This window comes from Rana temporaria, chromosome 13 (genome assembly GCF_905171775.1).
Source record: "Rana temporaria chromosome 13, aRanTem1.1, whole genome shotgun sequence".
Taxonomy (NCBI): domain Eukaryota; kingdom Metazoa; phylum Chordata; class Amphibia; order Anura; family Ranidae; genus Rana; species Rana temporaria.
The window spans coordinates 77,012,908-77,033,095 of record NC_053501.1 but is presented as its reverse complement, the minus strand read 5'-3'; the positions used below and the strand labels follow the sequence as shown (position 1 = coordinate 77,033,095).

Genomic DNA, 20,188 nt, shown 5'->3' with positions numbered 1-20,188 from the left:
TCGGAACCCCCTCGGGGGTTGAATGGCAATTTGCCAGGATTCATCGAATCCTGGGCTGTTCCTGAAGCCCTCTCACAGACTTTTTGTGGAAGCCCAGCATTGCTGTCCCTGGAGCCCGCAGCCGCCCATTCAGTTCACGGCATGGGTGGGGGGCAGAGACGTGAGGTCAGCTGACTTGTGAGGAATGTGTAGTGGGAGGGGCTGGATGAGACCCTATCTCCTGATTTCGGCATAGGTGTCACTGCTACAAGACACCACAAAGCTGGAGACACAGTGAAGCTGGAGACACTGTGAGTAACGCTACCTGTGATTAGAGTTGCCATTAAAAGTCCCAACTACAGTTCTCAGATAAGCAGATGACCTTGATAAAGAGCACATGCCTCTGATCCCACACCCCAGCAGCACTGCCACTCATCCCAACTTCCTGCCAGCACTGCCACTCATCCCATTACCCCCACCAAGGAGTAAAAGAAGGAATAAAAATAGAGAGACTACATGAAAGGGAGAGGAAAAGAGGGGGAGGAACAAAGAAAAAAGAGAGAGAAAGAACAAGAAAACCAGCTAGAGAGAGGGATGGGGGGGGGGGAAACAAAAACAAGAAATGAGGATAGAGAGAGATAAAAGGGAAAGAAAGGAGAAACAAGAGAGAGTGGTACATCCCAAAATATACCATAAGGGGTTTTAATACTGTACGAGTGGAAGAGATTTAGGGAGCGCTAAATGTCCGTGGGTTAGGGGCGCAGATTTCTTGTCTTGCCTTGGGTGCCGACAACCCACGCTACGAAAATAATTTTACTGGGAAATTTTATCAATGGGTCACGGCACTAGAGAGGTTGAGAACCACTGCTCTACATGGACTCAGTTTGATTTTGACTTTGTATAGGGAGAGACATGATACCTTGCTCAATTACAGTAATGTATAAACTGCTTTAGTCACAGGATCCTATTGTGAAGCCCTATATATTTTGAGAGTGGGAGAGAGACCTGTAACACAATTTTTCAGAAACCCAACTTGACCGCCTGTTCCGATTGACCCATACCAGCTCATGTAACCACAGGAGGCATTAAAAGGAGTCTAGTTTACAGGGGAAAAAAAAAAAACACGAAGATGATAGATTCCCCATTAAGGATGGTTAGAATAGGAGCTAGGAGTGCTGGGCTGAGCTGGGTGCTGGTCCAGGCATGTGGGCGGATCTGGGACATCAGCCAACAGCGGGTCACAGGAGTGCAGAACGAGCTGCACTCCTGTGATCCATAGGAGAAATACAGCCAAACAAACGTTGGCCAAACATCTCCCACTGGTGCGATGTCTGAGATCGAATGTGATTCGCACCGCACTGCAAAGCAAATCACATTCAATCCCTGTACAATGCGATTTCAGCCATATAGATAGTATGGATGAATTTGCATCGCATTCGGACCAAACTCGCACGGGAGTTGTGTGAGCTGACAGTAGCAGAAGGAGGATGCTGTAAACTTGTTCCTCAATGAGCAGGTGCAAGTTACATGGACTGTCCACAACCAAAGAAAGGATTCTATATATCTATAAGAAAATGTAAACAGGATTCACATTGTGATAGTTACCATTTCATTTGCTTCCAATTGTTTTTCATCAAAGTCTTGAAGAAGCTTTTTTCTTTCCTCTAGAGGGAAAAAATAAAAATAAAGTCAAGTTTTATATAAAAAAGATACAAATCAATTGCATTTTAACATAGCCAATTTTGTTTGGACAGGAGTTAAAATTTCACTAAAAAACAGTATCCTTACTCTTCAAAAATAATTGAAACTTATTAGACGAGGTGGAGATGCGAGGCAGTGGCGTTACACTCTCCACATCGTCTAATTAAGAAAAGCTTTGCATTCATTCAGAAACCGCAAAGCATTCTCTAAATGGCACTTTCCTGTACAAAAGGAAATTAGATATTCACAATTTTTTAAATTATTAAAGCGGGAGTTCACCCAAAAAAAAATGTTAACATTACATTCAGCCGAGTTGTCCTAATGACAATCGGCTGTTTTTTTTTCCATACATACCGACTTTCACCGCCGCTTCCGGGTATGTCGTCTTTGGGACTGGGCATTCCTATCTGATTGACAGGCTTCCGACCGTCGCATACAGCGCGTCACGGGTTGCCGAAAGAAGCCGAACGTCGGTGCGGCTCTATACGGCACCTTCGCACCGACGTTCGGCTTCTTTCGGCAACTCGTGACGCGCAGTATGCGACGGTCGGAAGCCTGTCAATCCGATAGGAACGCCCAGTCTCGCACAAGACATACCCGGAAGCGGCGGTGAAAGTCAGTATGTACGGAAAAAACCCCCCCAAAAAAACAGCCGATTGTCATTAGGACAACTCGGCTGAATGCAATGTTAAAAATAATTTTTTTGGGTAAACCTCCACTTTAACATTCTTTTTCCACAACGCTGTTGGAGGGTGGACTTTTGTGAAATATCAGACCCCTGAAATCTCACTTTTGGAGACAAAGAGAGGGACTGAGGACACATCTTTCTCCCCCATGCTTCTTTATGGTTTAGAAAAAAAAAAAAAAAAAAAAAAAAGGAGGCTCTGAGAATACGGCAGCCGCTGACTTTTAAAAAATGGACACTTACTGTCCAGCGCGCCCAGGATGTCAGCAGCCGAGGCTGAGCAATCGCTCGGGTCCTCGGCTGCGTCCGTGGCCATCCTCGGTGAGGGAATCAGGCAGTGAAGCCTTACGGCTTCACTGCACTATTCCATACTGCGCATGCGTGAGGATCGCGGCGCGCCGTGACTGGTCCCCGCTCTCTCCTGGGAACAGTGTTTCCCAGAAGACAGCGGGGGGGGGGGGGGGGGGTTGACGTGACAGGCTGGATTCCCCGTGGGGATCAGAACACGGAAGTGGTGCAAATACCTGTCTCAGACAGGTATCTGCACCCCCTTCCCCTGAAAGGTGCCAAATGTGTCACCGTAGGGGGGGGTCCAAAAAGCGGAAGTTCACTTTTTGTGTGAACCTCTGCTTTAAAACCTATTTTTATACATTTGCACTTTAAAAATAAATAACCCTTAACCACTTAACGCCCGCCGCACGACTATATACGTCCGCAGAATGGCACGGACAGGCAGATGGGCGTATATATACGTCCCTGCCTATTCGTGGGTCGGGGGTCCGATCGGGACCCCCCCCCCGCGGCGGTCGGTAAGTGGTTACGAGCGTCCCGGGATGAGGGGCCGGCTATTCGATTCCAGCCGCCTCCTCTCAATTGCTCCTAGCCAATGAGCGTCCTGCTCAGCCCCTTCCTGTGTTAAGTGTAAACACAGGAAGGGGAAGTGAAGTCCTCTCTCCTCGTGTGGGTCTTTTTCGTCTGGATCCGGAGGAGAGAGGACTTCTGTAACGTGAGTTGCACCAAACACAACACTGACACGTTACACATAGGCACACAACCCCCCCCCCCCCCCCCCCCCCCAGTCACCGCTGATCACCCCCCCCCCCCCCCCCCATCCAAGTGTCACTATTGCAGTGATCATTTATTTTCTGATCACTGCAATTAGTGTCACTTTAGGCCCCCTACCCCCCCTAATAAAGGTTTAACCCCTTGATCACCACCCTAATTAACCCTTCCACCCCCTATTGCCAGTGTCACTAAGCGATCGGTTTTCTGATCGCTGTATTAGTGTCACTTTTGCCGCTAGGTAGCTAGTTTTTTTTGCCAGGTTTATATAGCGTTAGGTACCCCCATAAATAAAGGTTTTAACCCCTGATTGCTCCTAGAGTTAACCCTTTCACCAGTGATCACCGTATAAGTGTCACTGGTGACGCGGTTAGCCAGTTAGTTATTTAGTTATTTTAGGTTCGCCGCCAGGTTTTTAGAAAGCGTCAGGTACCCCCATATATTACCTAATAAAGGTTTTAACCCCCTGATTGCCCCCTAGTTAACCCTTTCACCAGTGATCACCGTATAAGTGTTACGGTTGACGCTGGTTTGTTAGTTTGCTGTTTATAGCATCAGGGCACCCGCCGTATATAACCCAATAAAGGTTTAATCCCCTGATCGCCCGGCGGGTGATATAAATTACATTTTAGCGTCAGTCAGGGTCTGCGTCGCCCCAGGCAGCGTTCGGTTAGTGCCAGTACCGCTTACACCCACTCGCAAAGCATACACCCCCCTTAGTGGTATAGTATCTGAACGGATCGATACTTGATCTGATCCGATCTATACTAGCGTACCCAGCAGTTTAGGGTACCCAAAAACGCATTGTAAGCGGAATCAGCCCAGATACCTGCTAGCAACTGCGTTTTCCCCCTCTGCCCAGCCCAACCCACCCAAGTGCAGTAACGATCGATCACTGTCACTTCAAAAACACAAGACACATAACTGCAGCGTTCGCAGAGACAGGCCTGATCCCTGCGATCGCCAACAGTTTTTTTTGGAAGCGTTTTCTACATTTGCTTTTCAATAGTCAGGTGCTTTTTTTTACCTGTGAATCATCACCAGTGTACGACTAAATTTAGAGTCCAAAATGGCAAAGCAAACGTACACTGATGAACAGGCCTACTTGTTCATGAGCTTGACGGATAGTGAAGAGGAGGTCACGCATCTGTCAGAATCTGGCTCAGAATATGAACCAGTTTACGACAGCGGCTCCATGTCAGATAGCTCTGATGACGAAGTTGAGGTCCCTGCTAAGGCCAGGCGTACCCGACCCCATTCTGATGTTGTTGAGCAGCAAGAACCGCAGGACCCTTGTATGGAGCAGAGAAGTACTAGCGCCGCTATTCCTTCTGGTGGATTGGCAAGCACCAGCGGCCTAGTACACCCTGGACGTTCATCCAGCACTGCAGTAAGACGTGGTGACGTGGCGAGTCCCATAAGTGCAGTTCAAGCTGACGAAGTGGCAAGCACAAGTAGTGTCCCGCTGCCGCCAAGAAGAAGACAGAGACAGGTCCGTCATGCCCATAGTGCCCTTCCTGCAGAATTCGCCTATCCTGATTGGGTCCCCAACACTTCTGCAGCACCCGTACTTCCCCCATTCACTGGCCAACCCAGTATTCAGGTGGATACAGCGAATTTTATGCCACTTGATTTCTATTCGCTGTATTTCACGGAAGATCTCTATAGATCAATTGTGGACCAGACTAATTTATATGCTGGTACTTACATCGCCGCTAATCCCCAGTCTCTCCTTGCCAAAGAATGGAAACCTCTTGAGGTTTCCGAATTTAAGACCTTTCTGGGCCTTACCCTTAACATGGGCATACACCCATTTCCGAAGTTGCGGATGTATTGGTCCACACATCCCATCGACAATATGCCCGTGTTCTCTGCTCACATGGCCAGGAAACGATACGAGGCGATCCTGCGGTTCCTGCATTTCAGTGACAATGCACTTTGTCGTCCTCGTGGAGACCCTGAATATGACCGGCTCTACAAAATTCGGCCCCTTATAAACCATTTCAACGAACGTTATGCAGCCTTGTTTAATCCCCAGCAGGTTGTATGCGTTGATGAGTCCCTGATTCAATTTTCTGGCCGCTTGTCTTTCAAACAGTTCCTTCCCAGCAAGCGTGCCAGATACGGGGTCAAGCTCTATAAGCTCTGTGACAGGCAACAGGCTACACATGGAGCTTTAGGGTTTATGAGGGCAAAGATAGTGAGGTAGAGCCGGAAGGATGCCCAGATTACATGGGGAGCGCTGGCAAGATCGTGTGGGACTTGGTGTCACCCTTATTCGGAAAGGGGTACCACTTGTATGTGGACAATTTTTACAGTAGCGTGCCACTTTTTAGTCACTTGTTTGATCATCAGATTGGAGCATGTGGCACCGTGCGACCTAATCGCCGAGGCTTTCCCCAGCGGCTTGTAGATGCCCGTCTTAGGCTGGGGGCGAGAGCCTGCTACAGATGTAAAAATTTGCTCGCTGTGAAGTGGCGGGACAATAGGAATGTTTTCGTTCTTACCACCCTTCACGCAGGCACGACAGTACAAATTCGTACGGCGACTGGTGTTGTGGAGAAACCCCTCTGTGTCCACGAATTTAACCTTAATATGGGAGGTTACCATTCATAGGTAGGGGCAGTGACTATTGTTTGTTGAATTTTTGTCATTGTGGTCAGGCAACGCACTAGCACCTTTGCTTCCATGTGCTTAGTGTGCAGTGTGTTCCTGCCCCTTTATTGAGGGCTGGGCTCCTCCAGTCACCTGCCCCTTATCTATCCATCAGCAGTCATGTGCTCCCACTGAGGAGACATAAAATGCAATGTTGCAGTTAGGACTGCAGTTTACACAGAGCGCCTTGACGGGGCCTGCAGCTTACACATGCATTTGCAGATGTGTGCAACTAAGCCTCTGTTTTTAACGTACCAGTTAGACAGGGGAATTTGGTTGGTTGCTGATTGGTCGGTAAGTTTGAGCCTGGATATTCTATGTTTTTGTATGTTAATATGGGAGGGGTGGACCTCAATGACCAGATGATGGCGCCGTATCCTATTGCCCGTAAGGCGAGACGCTGGTACAAAAAAGTGTCTATATTTATTTCAATTGACTTTACTGAATGCTTTTGTCTTATACAAAGCTTCAGGACAGAACGGATCCTTCCTTCAATTCCAGAGGGATATCGTCACAGAACTCCTTTATCCAGGCGGTACTGTACCTCACCAGCCCCTACCAAATGCAGTAAGCCGACTGCATGAGAGGCATTTTGTATATGCCCTCAGGAGTACCCCTACCCAAAAAGCCCCCCAAAGAAAATGTCGTGTCTGTACCAAGCGCGGATTTAGGCGTGACACCCGTTATTTTTGTCCCCAATGTCCTGCCGATCCTGGTCTTTGTATTGGTGAATGTTTTGAACGCTTCCACACACGAGTGAAGTATTAGCGTAGGGTAAAACATTTCACAGGCTAGGCACACTTACACAGGGTCTCCCAAGATGCCATCGCATTTTGAGAGACCCAAACCTGGATCCAGAAAGTTCAACAGTTACAGTTACAAAAAAAAGTGTTAAAAAAAAAAAAAAGTAAAAAATAAAAACAACACAAAAATAGTTGTCGTTTTATTGTCCTCTCCCTCTCTATTCTCTCTCTATTGTTCTGCTCTTTTTTACTGTATTCTATTCTGCAAAGTTGTATTGTTATGTTTTTTCATGCTTGCTTTTCAGGTATGTCATTTACTTTACTGTTTTCAGGTACGCCATTCAGCTGTTGCGCGGACTTATTTATCTTGACAGCAACAGCGTTTGCTCCCACGATATATAAAGCCGCGACTCCAGTGCTGTAGGAGGTGATTTCACCACCACAGTTAAAAAAAGAGCATATATGCCGAAGCATGGGGGCATTAGGGGCGGAGGAGCGATTTTGCTCCTAATGCCGCGTATATACGGTCGACATTCCTACGGAGGCTTGCCCGTGGAAAAGTCTGACCGTGTGTATGCGGCATAACTTTTTATGCCGCGTACATACGATCGAAATTCCGACGGAGGCTTGCCCGTGGAAAAGTCCGACCGTGTGTACGCGGCATAACTTTTTTGTTGGAGGATGCCCCCATGCTTCGGCATATAATATATATATATATATATTTTAGGTACAGGTTGCGTTAAATGTTTTATTTTTTACTATGTTTTTTTTTGGCATTTGCTTTGCAGGTATGGTATGATCTTACTGTTATACTGTAATGTTACTTTGTTTTAATGTTAACCATCATTTGCTTAGCAGGTACGCCATTCAGTTTCAGCGCGGATTTATTTAGCGTGACAGCAACAGCGTTTGCTCCCACGATATAGAAAGCTGCGTACAGCAACGCTGTAGGAGGTGATTTCACCACCAGTTAAAAAAAGAGCATATATGCCGAAGCATAGGGGCATTAGGGGCGGAGGAGCGATTTTGCTCCTAATGCCGCGTACGTACGGCTGACATTCCTACGGAGGCTTTCCCGTGGAAAAGTCTGACCATGTGTACACGGCATAGAAAAGTCAGACCGTGTGTACGCGGCATAGAAAAGTCCAACCGTGTGTACGCGGCAATAACTTTTTTGCGGGAGGATGCCCCCCATGCTTCGGCATATATAAATGGTGCATGTATGCCCATCATTAGAAGTGGGTGGATGAAGGGAGGTATTCTAATGGTGGGCATACCAACCGATCAATCTTTTTTTCGTTCAGCCAACAGGCTGCATGAAAAAAAAGATTACAATACATGTCCAACAAGAACCATCAACGTACTGGTATGTTGCTGGACTTTGAATGGTTATACCAGAATGATGCCTGCGGGTTTAGGCATCATCTTGGTATCATTCTTTTCAGCCAGCGGTCGGCTTTCATGTAAAAGCAGTCCTAGCGGCTAATTAGCCTCTAGACTGCTTTTACATTCAGTGGGAGGGAATGTCCCCCCCCCCCCGGATATAAACAGCGCCATTGGGAAAATGGGAAAGCATTTTATCACACCGATCTTGGTGTGGTCAGATGCTTTGAGGGCAGAGGAAAGATCTAGGGTCTAATAGACCCCATTTTTTTTTTTTTTTAAAAGAGTACCTGTCACTAACTATTGCTATCATAAGGGATATTTACATAAAAAAAAGTGAAATAATTATATTAAAAAAAAAAAAAAAAGCATCCCTGTCCCCCCCCTGCTTTTGCGCAAAGGCGAACGCAAGCGTCGGTCTGGAGTCATATGTAAACATCAATTGCACCATGCATGTGAGGTATCACCGCGAAGGGCAGATCGAGGGCAGTCATTTTAGCAGTAGACCTACTCTGTAAATCTAATGTGGTAACCTGTAAAGGCTTTTAAAAATGTATGTAGTTTGTCGCCACTGCGCAATTTTAAAGTATGTCGTGTTTGGTATCCATGTACTCGGCCTAAGATCATCATTTTTATTTCATCAATAATTTGGGCAATATAGTGTTTTAGTGCTTTAAAATAAAAAAAAGTGTATTTTTTCCCAAAAAAATGCGTTTGAAAAAACGCTGCGCAAATACTGTGTGGAAAAAAAAATTGCAACACCCACCATTTTAATCTGTAGGGCCTTTGCTTTAAAAAAAATATATAATGTTTGGGGGTTCAACTTAACTTTCTTGCAAAAAAAATAAAAAATTTATGTAAACAAACAGTGTCAGAAAGGGCTTTTTTTTTAAGTGGTTAGAAGGGTGGGTGATGTGCGACATAAGCTTCTAAATGTTGTGCATAAAATGCCAGGACAATTCAAAACCCCCCCCAATGACCCCATTTTGGAAAGTAGACACCCCAAGCTATTTGCTGAGAGGCATCGCGAGTCCATGGAATATTTTATATTTTGACCCAAGTTGCGGGAAAAATAAATATTTTTTTTTTTATTTTATTTTTTTGCGCAAAGTTGTCACTAAATGATATATTGCTCAAACATGCCATTGGCATATGTGAAATTACACCCCAAAATACATTCTGCTGCTTCTCCTGAGTACGGCGATACCACATGTGTGAGACTTTTTGGGAGCCTAGCCGCGTACGGGACCCCAAAAACCAATCACCGCCTTCAGGCTTTCTAAGGGTGTACATTTTTGATTTCACTCCTCACTACCTATCACAGTTTTCGAAGGCCATAAAATGCCAAAATAGCACAAAAAAAAACCAAATGACCCCATTTTGGAAAGTAGACACCCCAAGCTATTTGCTGAGAGGCATGTCGAGTCCATGGAATATTTTATATATTATTTTTTTTTGTCATTATTCAATTACTTGGGGCAACAAAAATTAAATATTCCATGGACTCAACATTAGAGGTCGACCGATATGGGTTTTTCTCTGGCCGATGCCGATGCCGATATTTCGAAATCGGGGCAGCCGATGGCCGATATATGATGCCGATTTTTGCGGCCGATATTTTGGGCCGATTTTTGGATTGGGATGCATTGTGGAGGAGGATGGATGGTGCTGGGCGTGGGTGGGAGATGCGCTGTGGAGGGGGAAAGATGGTGCTGGCTGTGCGTGGGGGATGCATTGTGGAGGGGGATGGCTGGATGTTGCTGGCGGTGGATGTGTTGTGGAGGGGGATGGATGATGCTGGCCGTGGGTGGGGGATGCGTTGTGGAGGGGGATAGATGGATGGTGCTGGCCGTGGGTGGGAGATGCGTTGTGGAGGGGGATGGCTGGATGTTGCTGGCCGTGGAGGGGAAGAGATGGATGGTGCTGGCTGTGGATGGAGGGAAGGGGAAGGGGGTGGATTGATGGAGCTGGCCGTGGGTGGGGGATGCATTGTGGAGGGGGATGGATGGATGGAGCTGGCCGTGGGTGGGGGATGCATTGTGGAGGGGGATGGCTGGATGTTGCTGGCGGTGGATGTGTTGTGGAGGGGGATGGATGATGCTGGCCGTGGGTGGGGGATGCGTTGTGGAGGGGGATAGATGGATGGTGCTGGCCGTGGGTGGGAGATGCGTTGTGGAGGGGGATGGCTGGATGTTGCTGGCCGTGGAGGGGAAGAGATGGATGGTGCTGGCTGTGGATGGAGGGAAGGGGGTGGATTGATGGAGCTGGCCGTGGGTGGGGGATGCATTGTGGAGGGGGATGGATGGATGGATGGAGCTGGCCGTGGGTGGGGGATGCATTGTGGAGGGGAAGAGATGGATGGTGCTGGCTGTGGATGGAGGGAGGGGGGTCGATGGATGGTGCTGGCTGTGGATGGAGGGAGGGGGGTGGATGGATGGTGCTGGCTGTGGATGGATGGAGCTGGCTGTGAGTGATGCGTTGTGGAGGGGGATGGATGGATGGAGCTGGCCGTGGGTGGGGAATGCATTGTGGAGGGGGAGATGGATGGAGCTGGCCGTGGGTGGGAGATGCTTTGTAGAGGGGGGTGGATGGATGGAGCTGGCCGTGGGTGGGAGATGCTTTGTAGAGGGGGGTGGATGGATGGAGCTGGCCGTGGGTGGGAGATGCTTTGTAGAGGGGGGTGGATGGATGGAGCTGGCCGTGGGTGGGAGATGCTTTGTAGAGGGGGGTGGATGGATGGAGCTGGCCGTGGGTGGGAGATGCTTTGTAGAGGGGGGTGGAAGGATGGAGCTGGCCGTGGGTGGGAGATGCTTTGTAGAGGGGGGTGGATGGATGGAGCTGGCCGTGGGTGCGAGATGCTTTGTAGAGGGGGATGGATGGATGGAGCTGGCCGTGGGTGGGGGATGGATATATATAAAATGTGTGTGTATACAGGAGTATGTATATGAGTTTGTATACAGGAGAGGGGTGTGCTCTGACATGTACACACTGTTCCCTCCAGCACTGCCCATTGGATGACACCTGTGAGCTCCCACGTGAGTAGAGTACTATCACTAGAGAGCCGAGGCACCTATCATAGATAATATGAATACTGTACATTACCCCAGTATCAGGCTGCCAGCCTCCAGCAGCACGAGAAATGAATCCCTCAGCCACGCTGCTGGTAGCCTCAGCCTGCGCGCCGGCCCCGCCCCCCTACCTCGGCAGCTGCAGTAGTTGTCTGTGCGAAGAGATCACAAAAGCTTCCTGCATGCTGGGACGGTGGCGAGATTACTGAACATGGGCTCTAGGCTACGGCTGGAGCTGTAGCCTAGAGCCCATGTTCAGTAATCCCGCCACCGTCCCAGCATGCAGGAAGCATTACAAGTGTGATCTCCGCACAGACAACTACTGCAGCTGCTCGGGCTTGTGACATGTTTGCTTTCTGCTACAGCCCGCCGAGGTAAAGGGGGGGCGGGGCCGGCGCGCAGACTACCAGCAGCGTGGCTGAGGGATTCATTTCTTGTGCCGCTGTAGGTGGAGCGGGACTTAGTGTGGCAGCCGAAAATCGGCCGATTTTTTTACAATAATCGGCCGATGCCGATCTCTTAAAAACGGTCAAATATCGGCCGATATATCGGCCGACCGATATATCGGTCGACCTCTACTCAACATGCCTCTCATCAAATAGCTTGGGGTGTCTTCTTTCCAAAATGGGGTCATTTGGGGGGGTTGTGTGCCATCTTGGCATTTTATGGCCTTCAAAACAGTAATAGGTAGTGATAGCTAGTGAGGAGGGAAATCAAAATTGTATGCCGTTAGAAATCTTGAAGGCGGTGCTTGGTTTTCGGGGCCCCGTACGCGGCTAGGCTCACAAAAAGTCCCACACATGTGGTATCCCCGTACTCAGGAGAAGCAGCAGAATGTATTGTGGGGTGCAATTCCACATATAACCATGGCATGTGTGAGCAATATATCATTTAGTGACAACTTTGTGCAAAAAAAAATCAGTTTGTCATATTCTCGCAACTTGTGTCGAAATAGAAAATATTCCATGGACTCGACATGCCTCTCAGCAAATAGCTTGGGGTGTCTACTTTCCAAAATGGGGTCATTTGGGGGGGTTTTGTGCTATTTTGGCATTTTATGGCCTTCGAAACCTTGATAGGTAGTGAGGAGTGAAATCAAAAATTTGCGCCCTTAGAAATGCTGAAGGCGGTGCTTGGTTTTTGGGGCCCCGTACGTGGCTAGGCTCCCAAAAAGTCCCACACATGTGGTATCCCCGTACTCAGGAGAAGCAGCAGAATGTATTTTGGGGTGCAATTCCACATATAACCATGGCATGTGTGAGCAATATATCATTTAGTGACAACTTTTTTGTCATTATTCAATCACTTGGGAGAAAAAAAAAAAATATTCAATGGACTCAACATGCCTCTCAGCAGTTTCCTTGGGGTGTCTACTTTCCAAAATGGGGTCATTGGGGGGGTTTTGTACTGCCCTGCCATTTTAGCACCTTAAGAAATGAGATGGGCAGTCATAAAATAAAAGCTGTGTAAATTCCAGAAAATGTACCCTAGTTTGTAGACTCTATAACTTTTGCGAAAACCAATAAATATACGCTTATTGCGATTTTTTTTACTAAAGACATGTGGCTGAATACATTTTGGCCTAAATGTTTGACTAAAATTTTGTTTATTCGATATTTTTTACTTTTTGTTTTAAGAAAAATCAATTTTTTTCAAAATTGACGGTCTTTTTCCGTTTATATCGCAAACAATAAAAATCGCAGAGGCAATCAAATACCATCAAAAGAAAGCTCTATTTGTAGGAAGAAAAGGACGCAAGTTTCGTTTCGGTACAATATTGCATGACCGCGCAATTACCAGTTAAAGCAGCGCAGTGCCAAATTGTAAAAACACCTCTGGGCATTAAGCTGCATATTGGTCCGGGGCTTAAGTGGTTAAAGCTGCTCGTCCCAGGTCTAGCTGCTGCTTCATTGTTTAAAACTCATACTTTCATTAACCAAGCACAGAGCAGTCAGTACTGAACTGAACCAGGGAACCAGGGAAAAAGATCATTGCAGGTCACTCACTTTGCCTCCCCGCCATTCACAAACGTTTCTGTGATTGAAGGAGGTATGGTTGAAAGTCACAATCTTCCCTCCTCCAATCACAGGGCACCTTGCATTTACTGAAAATGTTGGGGCTGCTGAGCCATTTATTTTTAAAGTGCAACTGTGTAAACATAGGTTTTGGTCAGAGTTCAGCTTTAAGACACGTAAACAAGACAAAATACATTTAAAAAAATAAAATAAAACACTCCATATGCTTTTCTGCACACCAAACAACTGTGAGCACTAACAGGTTAGGTGATTAACATTGATTACCATATTTGCCGGTGTATAAGGCAACTGGGCGTATAAGACGACCCCCTAACATTCCAGCTAAAATGTTGGTTTAGGGATACACTCGCCGTATAAGACGACTCCCTTCTGACTGGTCCGTCTAGTAGCTTCGGTAACATACTGAAACAGCAATAATAAGTCTGTGCAACTTGATCATCGGCTTTGTGTAAATACCTCATGTGCCCGAAAAAATCCACTGTAGGGGGAGAACCAATGTGTGCAGAGCCAGATGGAGGGTCAGGTGCTTCAAACCAAAGCTCCGGTGGTGGATGGCGAGATGGCCATGGAAGGAACAGGAGGTGAGAACAGCCGGAACAGGCATGATTTTGTCCACACGAGATGGATGCGATCAGCGCATTGGGAAACATACTTTTTACAGTATACCGCGCTGAGCCAATCACGGCGAGCAATGTATTCTATTAACAGCTTCCATACCGGGCCTATTCTGCCACTTCTCTCCTTCATGTAAAAATCATAATTTTTTTGCTAGAAAATTACTCAGAACCCCCAAACATTATATATATTTTTTTTAGCAGACACTCTAGGGAATAAAGTGGTGGTCATTGCAACTTTTTATCTCGCACAGTATTTGCTCAATAATTTTTCAAACGCCTTTATTTTGAAAAAAAAAAAAGGGTTTCATGAATTAAAAAATAACAAAACAGTAAAGTTAGCCCAATTGTATAATGTGAAAGATGATGTTACGCCGAGTAAATAGATACCTAAATTGTCACACTTTAAAATTACGCACACTCGTGGAATGGCGCCAAACTTCGGTACTTAAAAATCCCCATAGGTGACGCTTTCATTTTTTTTTTTACAGGTTACCAGTTTAGAGTTACAGAGGAGGTCTAGTGCTAGAATTGTTGCTCTCACTCTAATGCACGCAGCAATACCTCACATGTGTGGTTTCAATGGCGTTTACATATGTGGGCGGTACTTACGTGCGCTTTTGCTTCCAAGCATGAGCTACTGGGTACAGGGGTGTTTTAATTTATTTTTATCACTTTTATTCCTATTACAAAGAATGTAAACATCCCTTGTAATAGGAATAGTGTGTGACAGGTCCTCTTTATGGAGAGATGCGGGTTCAATAAGACCCCGCATCTCTCCTCCAGGCTGGAAAGCATGGGATTGTGAAAAAAATAATTCACAGATCTTATGCTTTCAGCCTAGACTACAGCTTTGTTTACTTCCGGGTACCCAGGCGTGACGTCATAACGTCACGCCCGGGCCTCCGACGGTCATAGAGACCATCTAATCACTGGAAATCTCTATCCTCCTCATCCGGTGGCGGCCGATTCGTTCTCTTGGCCTTTGATGACACGAGAGAGCCCGGAGACGCATCGGATGGCCTATAAGAACGATAAAGCTGCGGAGCCGCCAATATGATAGTTTTTATGGTGCGCAGAATTGCCGCCTGAAAAGAAGGATATCTGAATGATGCCTGTAGCTGCAGGCAGGGCTGTGAAGTCGGTAGATAAATGTTCCGACTCCGACTCCTCAGTTTTATGTACTTCCGACTCCCTGACTCCGACTCCTCTGTATTAATATGCAAATGTATTTCATACATTCCTTGAGGGAAAGAAACGCAACCTACCACAGGACTACTGGCTGGGAAGCCAACAGTCTACTGTATTGCACAGTTTAAGCAAAAGACAAACACAATGAAAACAATCAAGTGACTGGATAGTAGCAGCAGGCATAAACATCAGGAACAGGATCTTTACCAGTTCAAAAATACAAACCACATTATTTGGTTGTTTTAGAACAAAAACAAAGCTTATCTATAATGAACCAAAAACAAAATCTGCAAAACCTAGAAATGGTTTATATTAATCTTGAAATGTAGTTATAGGCTTAGCAAATGCAAATCAATTCAATGTAGAGTTCTAAGGAAGAGAATTGCCTCTGCCAGATCCTCTTTCATAGAGGCTCTTAAGTCAGACTTTATTATTTTTAGGGCTGAAAATAATCTTTCGACACTGACTTGGGTGGGTGGCATTGCAGTAACTATTCTGGCCACATCACTAACGATCTCTGGATAAACAAGGATGGCTTCTTCAACAGTAAGTTTTGATGAGCGATCATACTTTTCAACTTCTTTTAGTGCTTTATAAAACTCCTGTTGGAATTTTTTTATTTGGACACTTACTGGTTCTCTAACATGCGTTCCCTGTAAAAGCAGAACACAACACTATGGAAAGTATAAGTATTGCAGCTCCTAATTGTGCGTTGCGTGCCATATAGTGAAGCACATGAAAAGCATGCTTCTTCACGGTCACTTAACGTGTTCGTTTTGCGGTTACGTGAGGCACTGCATGCATTGGTCTTTATTCTTACAGTAGAGAAGTCATTAATTATAACTTTTTGTGAATTGGGACATTTAAACTTGCTTTTTTTTTTCTTAATTACAATCTAAATTTAGTAGGAGTCGGAGTCGGAGTCGGTGCATTGTTTGCCGACTCCAGGTACCCAAAATTTCCCCCGACTCCTCGACTCCGACTCCACAGCCCTGCCATCATTCAGATATGTCCCCCTAAAGTACAGGACTTCATATGACATCCTACGGTAGGGAAGTGGTTAACGATTACAAAGCCTGCTGGGATTGGCTTTGAGAGTCAGAGGTGCGGACTAATGATGTTACAACATCTGCCAAGCAGGCTTTGTATTCATTAATAGAATACATTGCTCGCCGTGATTGGCTCAGCACGGTATACTGTATGTAGCCAAAGCTACATACAGTATTATCGCACATCCAGCAGCGGCATTTTATAACAGCGTATAAGATGCCCCCCCATTTTTGGGGGCTATTTTTTAAGATAAAGGGTTGTCTTACATGCCGGAAAATACGGTAAGTTGTTACAATGACATCTGAAAGTCAGTAGGACGCAAGTAAACATATTGGGGTAGATTCACAAAGGAGATACGATGGCGTATCTCCAGATACGCCATGGTATCTCTGAGTCCTGCCGGTCGTATCTATGCGCCCGATTCTTAGCATCAGTTATGCATAGATTTCTATTAGATCCGACCGGCGTAGGTCTCTTACGCCGTCGGATCTTAACTGCATATTTACGCTGGCCGCTAGGGGCGTGTACTCCGATTTACGCCTAGAAATATGTAAAACAGCTAGATACACGAATTCAAACGTACGCCCGGCCGACACAGTACAGATACGCCGTTTATGTTAGGCTTTTCCCGGCGTAAAGTTCCCCCTGCTATATGAGGCATATATGCGGCGTACCAACGTTAAGTATGGCCGTCGTTCCCGCGACAAAATTTGAAAAATTTACGTTGTTTGCGTAAGTCGTCCATGAATGGGGCTGGACGTCATTTACGTTCATGTCGAAACCAATACGTCCTTGCAGCGTACTTTGGAGCAATGTACACTGGGAAATTCCACGGACGGCGCATGCGCCATTCGTGAAAAACGTCAATCACGTCGGGTCAGGGTAAATTTACATAACACACGCCCACCTCTTCACAATTTGAATTAGGCGGGCTTACGCCGGCCTATTTACGCTAAGCTGCCGCAACTTTCTTTTGAGAATACGGCACTTGCCTGTAAAAGTTGCGGAGGTGTAACGTAAATAGGATACGTTACGCCCGCACAAACAAACATACGCCATTCCACGTGAATCTACCCCATTGTCTATAAAGTTGATGTGTTGAAAGGAGAAATGGGCCTCGCAGTTTGTCATGTAAAGGGCTGCGTAGCTGCAGACTGGTCAGGGTGTCCATGCTGACCCATTTTCACAGCCAAAAGAGTCTACAGGTCTGTTTTACACTAGTGAGATTTCAGATGCGACTTGAACACAATTGCATGACAATGGAAATCACAATGCTTTCAACGGTCCCTGTTCACAGCGCAATTTTGAAAAAGTCCTAAGCTACTTGGTGCGATTTCAGTTTCCCCCTCTGTGCTCCTCCTCCACCCCCTCCATATGTCAGGATAGAGAGCGGAGGTAGGAGCTGGTAAATCTGGCTCCTTTACTGTTCAGAATGTACAGAATCAGTGATCATTAACTCTGTCAATTCACAGAACTGAAACATTGTAAACTGTGTTTACAATGTTTCAGTTTATGAATGGATAGGAGCCGCTGTCTTCTCTCCATTCATTTTCAGCGCAGCTAAGAAAGGAACTGGGGAAGCTGTATCCCTAGTCCCTTTCCCTGTCTCAAAGGCGAGAGGTCAGAGGTCTGTTAAAAAAAGGGAAGGAAGAACTACTGACACATGTGCCACTGTCACATGAGATTTAAAAAAAAAAAAGCATTGGTATGGGCGAGTACTTAAAAAAGTGGTATCAGGACAACCCTAGATAAAACGTAGCACGTCTGCATATTATTGCAACTCTGGGCTACATTGCAGCAGGAACAGGGCACACAGAAAACAACGGCGCATATTCTAGCAGTGACTGGCATTCTTCTAGTGCAGGCAAACGCAGTGGAAGAATGCCAAGCGGTCAGCAGCTCATGTGAACTAAAAATCACAGGTCTGTGTCACCCACAGGACACCTGCTGATAATACATAAAGGGGCACTGAAGTAATAGCACTAGATAGTAAGCACATATGTTAAAACAGTATAAATACAAGGAAACAGCAAGCAGAAACTATCCGATCAGCCCGATCATTATGGTATGAAATACATTTGCACCCACAGAGAGTAACCAATCACTTCCTAGACATGTTTTCTCTGACATCTTTACACATTGCTCCCAATAAATGTATATTTACCTCCATGGAGATTCTTCAGCTTCTCGGGAAACTTCTGCAAATGTTCATAATGAACCCTAAAAGAATCGTGAATGGCCTCAAAGTGTTCGGAAGACATTGGAGGAAATGGGTCTAATCAAACACATCGATTTGTTTGTGTTCTTACAGCGATATCCGAAAATCTCACGTGACCATGTCGCGCTCACGTGACAGTGCCTCAGTTGTACCACATGACCGCTCACTAGCGTCTTTTCTGTAAGATAAACGAGTAGACGCTAGGAACTCCAGTTTAACACAGCGCCCCCTCTCTGTCAGAAGCTTGATTACATTACTGAATGCGGCAATTTGGTGTGTCAGCTGACTCCGGGGATATTGTTCGTCCCACTGACACCGGGACATGTTCTTCCTCCTGATGATGACTGACACCGAACCCTTTCATCCTCCTACTGACTGCTAATACCAAACATTTCCCCCAACCACTGAAATCAAACACCGGGTCTTTTTTTTCCCACTTATCACAGGCATTCCTTCCTCCAGCTGATCACTAACGATGACAATTTTGTTCCTCCCCTTGAAGAAGATGCCAGGCATTCTATTCCTTCTGCTGCTGCTAGAGACATTTTCCCATTTTTTTTGCTCACATACTATAATGACATTTTAGGGCTGAAAACTTGAAGATAGCCATGTAAACCCCCCTTCCTGTCCAGGCTTTTGTTTTCAGTTTTCAGTACCATAAGTCTAGGTTCACACCAGTGCAATTCCAGACATCGCATGGGATGTGCACCGCATTGCTGTGCGGATCACATGCGATGTCTATGCGATACGATTTCAGCCATACAAATTGTATGGCTGAAATCGCATTTGCCCCAAAATGGTGTAGGACCCTCTTTTTGGTACACACTGGAATCGGATGGCATGGGTGTTCATACCTATGCGATCTGATTCCTGCACCATTTCACAGTTCGCACTACAATCCAATCCAATCCGGTTCGCAGATCTCAGTCTGAATCGTAGGGTTTCCCGCATCGCACCAGTGTGTACCAAGCTTCATACTTTAACCACTTAAAGAGAAAATAAACCCACTTGTCAAAAAATAAAATAAAAAAGACAACCTGCACGACAAAGGTATAATGAGCTAGTATGCATAGCACACTAGCTCATTATAAATTACTTACCAGAGATCGAAGCCCCCGAAGCAACCCTTGTTCGCCTCCTCATTATTGAGTGACTCCCGGGTATCGTTGCTCCGGCGCTGTGACTGGCCGGAGCAGCGATGGCGTCACTCCCGCGAATGCGCGCGGGAGCCGCCACTAACGGCATGATTAAGCACAAGATGTTTGTGTGAAACACGTCTACGTGACCTCGTGTTGGTGTCTTTGGTGTTATCACTTTGAACAATAAAAGGCAATCGGAATTCCTGGATATGCAGCCATTTTTATTCTTACAAGTTTCCCACGGAGGCGGGCTGGGGCTGGCACTTTACGAGACATTCCACCTCAGGTTATCATCATACACCTGGAGCAGCGGCTATTTTCCTTTGTATGTTAGTAGCGGCATGCTCAGTGCGCCTGCGCCTGATGTCTGTGGCGCATTCGCCGCAGACATCGGTGCTGCAATTTTTTGCAAATATCTCCTAAACCTTTTAGGTTTGGGAGACATTTCTTGTACCTACAGGTAAGCTTTAATCTAGGACTACCTGTAGGTTAACTGCTTGCCGACCAGCCGCCGCAGTTATACGGCGGCAGGTCGGCTCTGCTGGGCGAGATCACGTAGCTATACGTCATCTCGCCGAGCAGCCATAAGGGGCATGCGCCCCCCGCTCGCCCCCGACTCCCGTGCGCGTGATCGCCGCCGAGCACCTGCGATCGCTCGTTACAG

General features: G+C 46.4%; 1 protein-coding gene across 2 annotated transcripts in view; it reads right to left on the bottom strand.

Moving 5' to 3' along the window:
• VTI1B (vesicle transport through interaction with t-SNAREs 1B) overlaps window positions 1–18,558 on the bottom strand; it is a 77,587-nt gene extending 59,029 nt beyond the window's left edge. The window contains exons 1-2 of one of the 2 annotated variants that reach the window (XM_040333165.1): window positions 18,332–18,558; window positions 1,585–1,643 (exon numbers count right to left, since the gene is read on the bottom strand). In XM_040333165.1, the coding sequence (XP_040189099.1) occupies window positions 1,585–1,643; window positions 18,332–18,428 (156 nt within the window). In that variant the 5' untranslated portion in view covers window positions 18,429–18,558. The remainder of the gene's footprint in view (window positions 1–1,584; window positions 1,644–18,331) is intronic. The other variant, XM_040333164.1, reaches the window with a different exon arrangement.
• Between the last annotated feature and the right edge of the window lie 1,630 nt (window positions 18,559–20,188).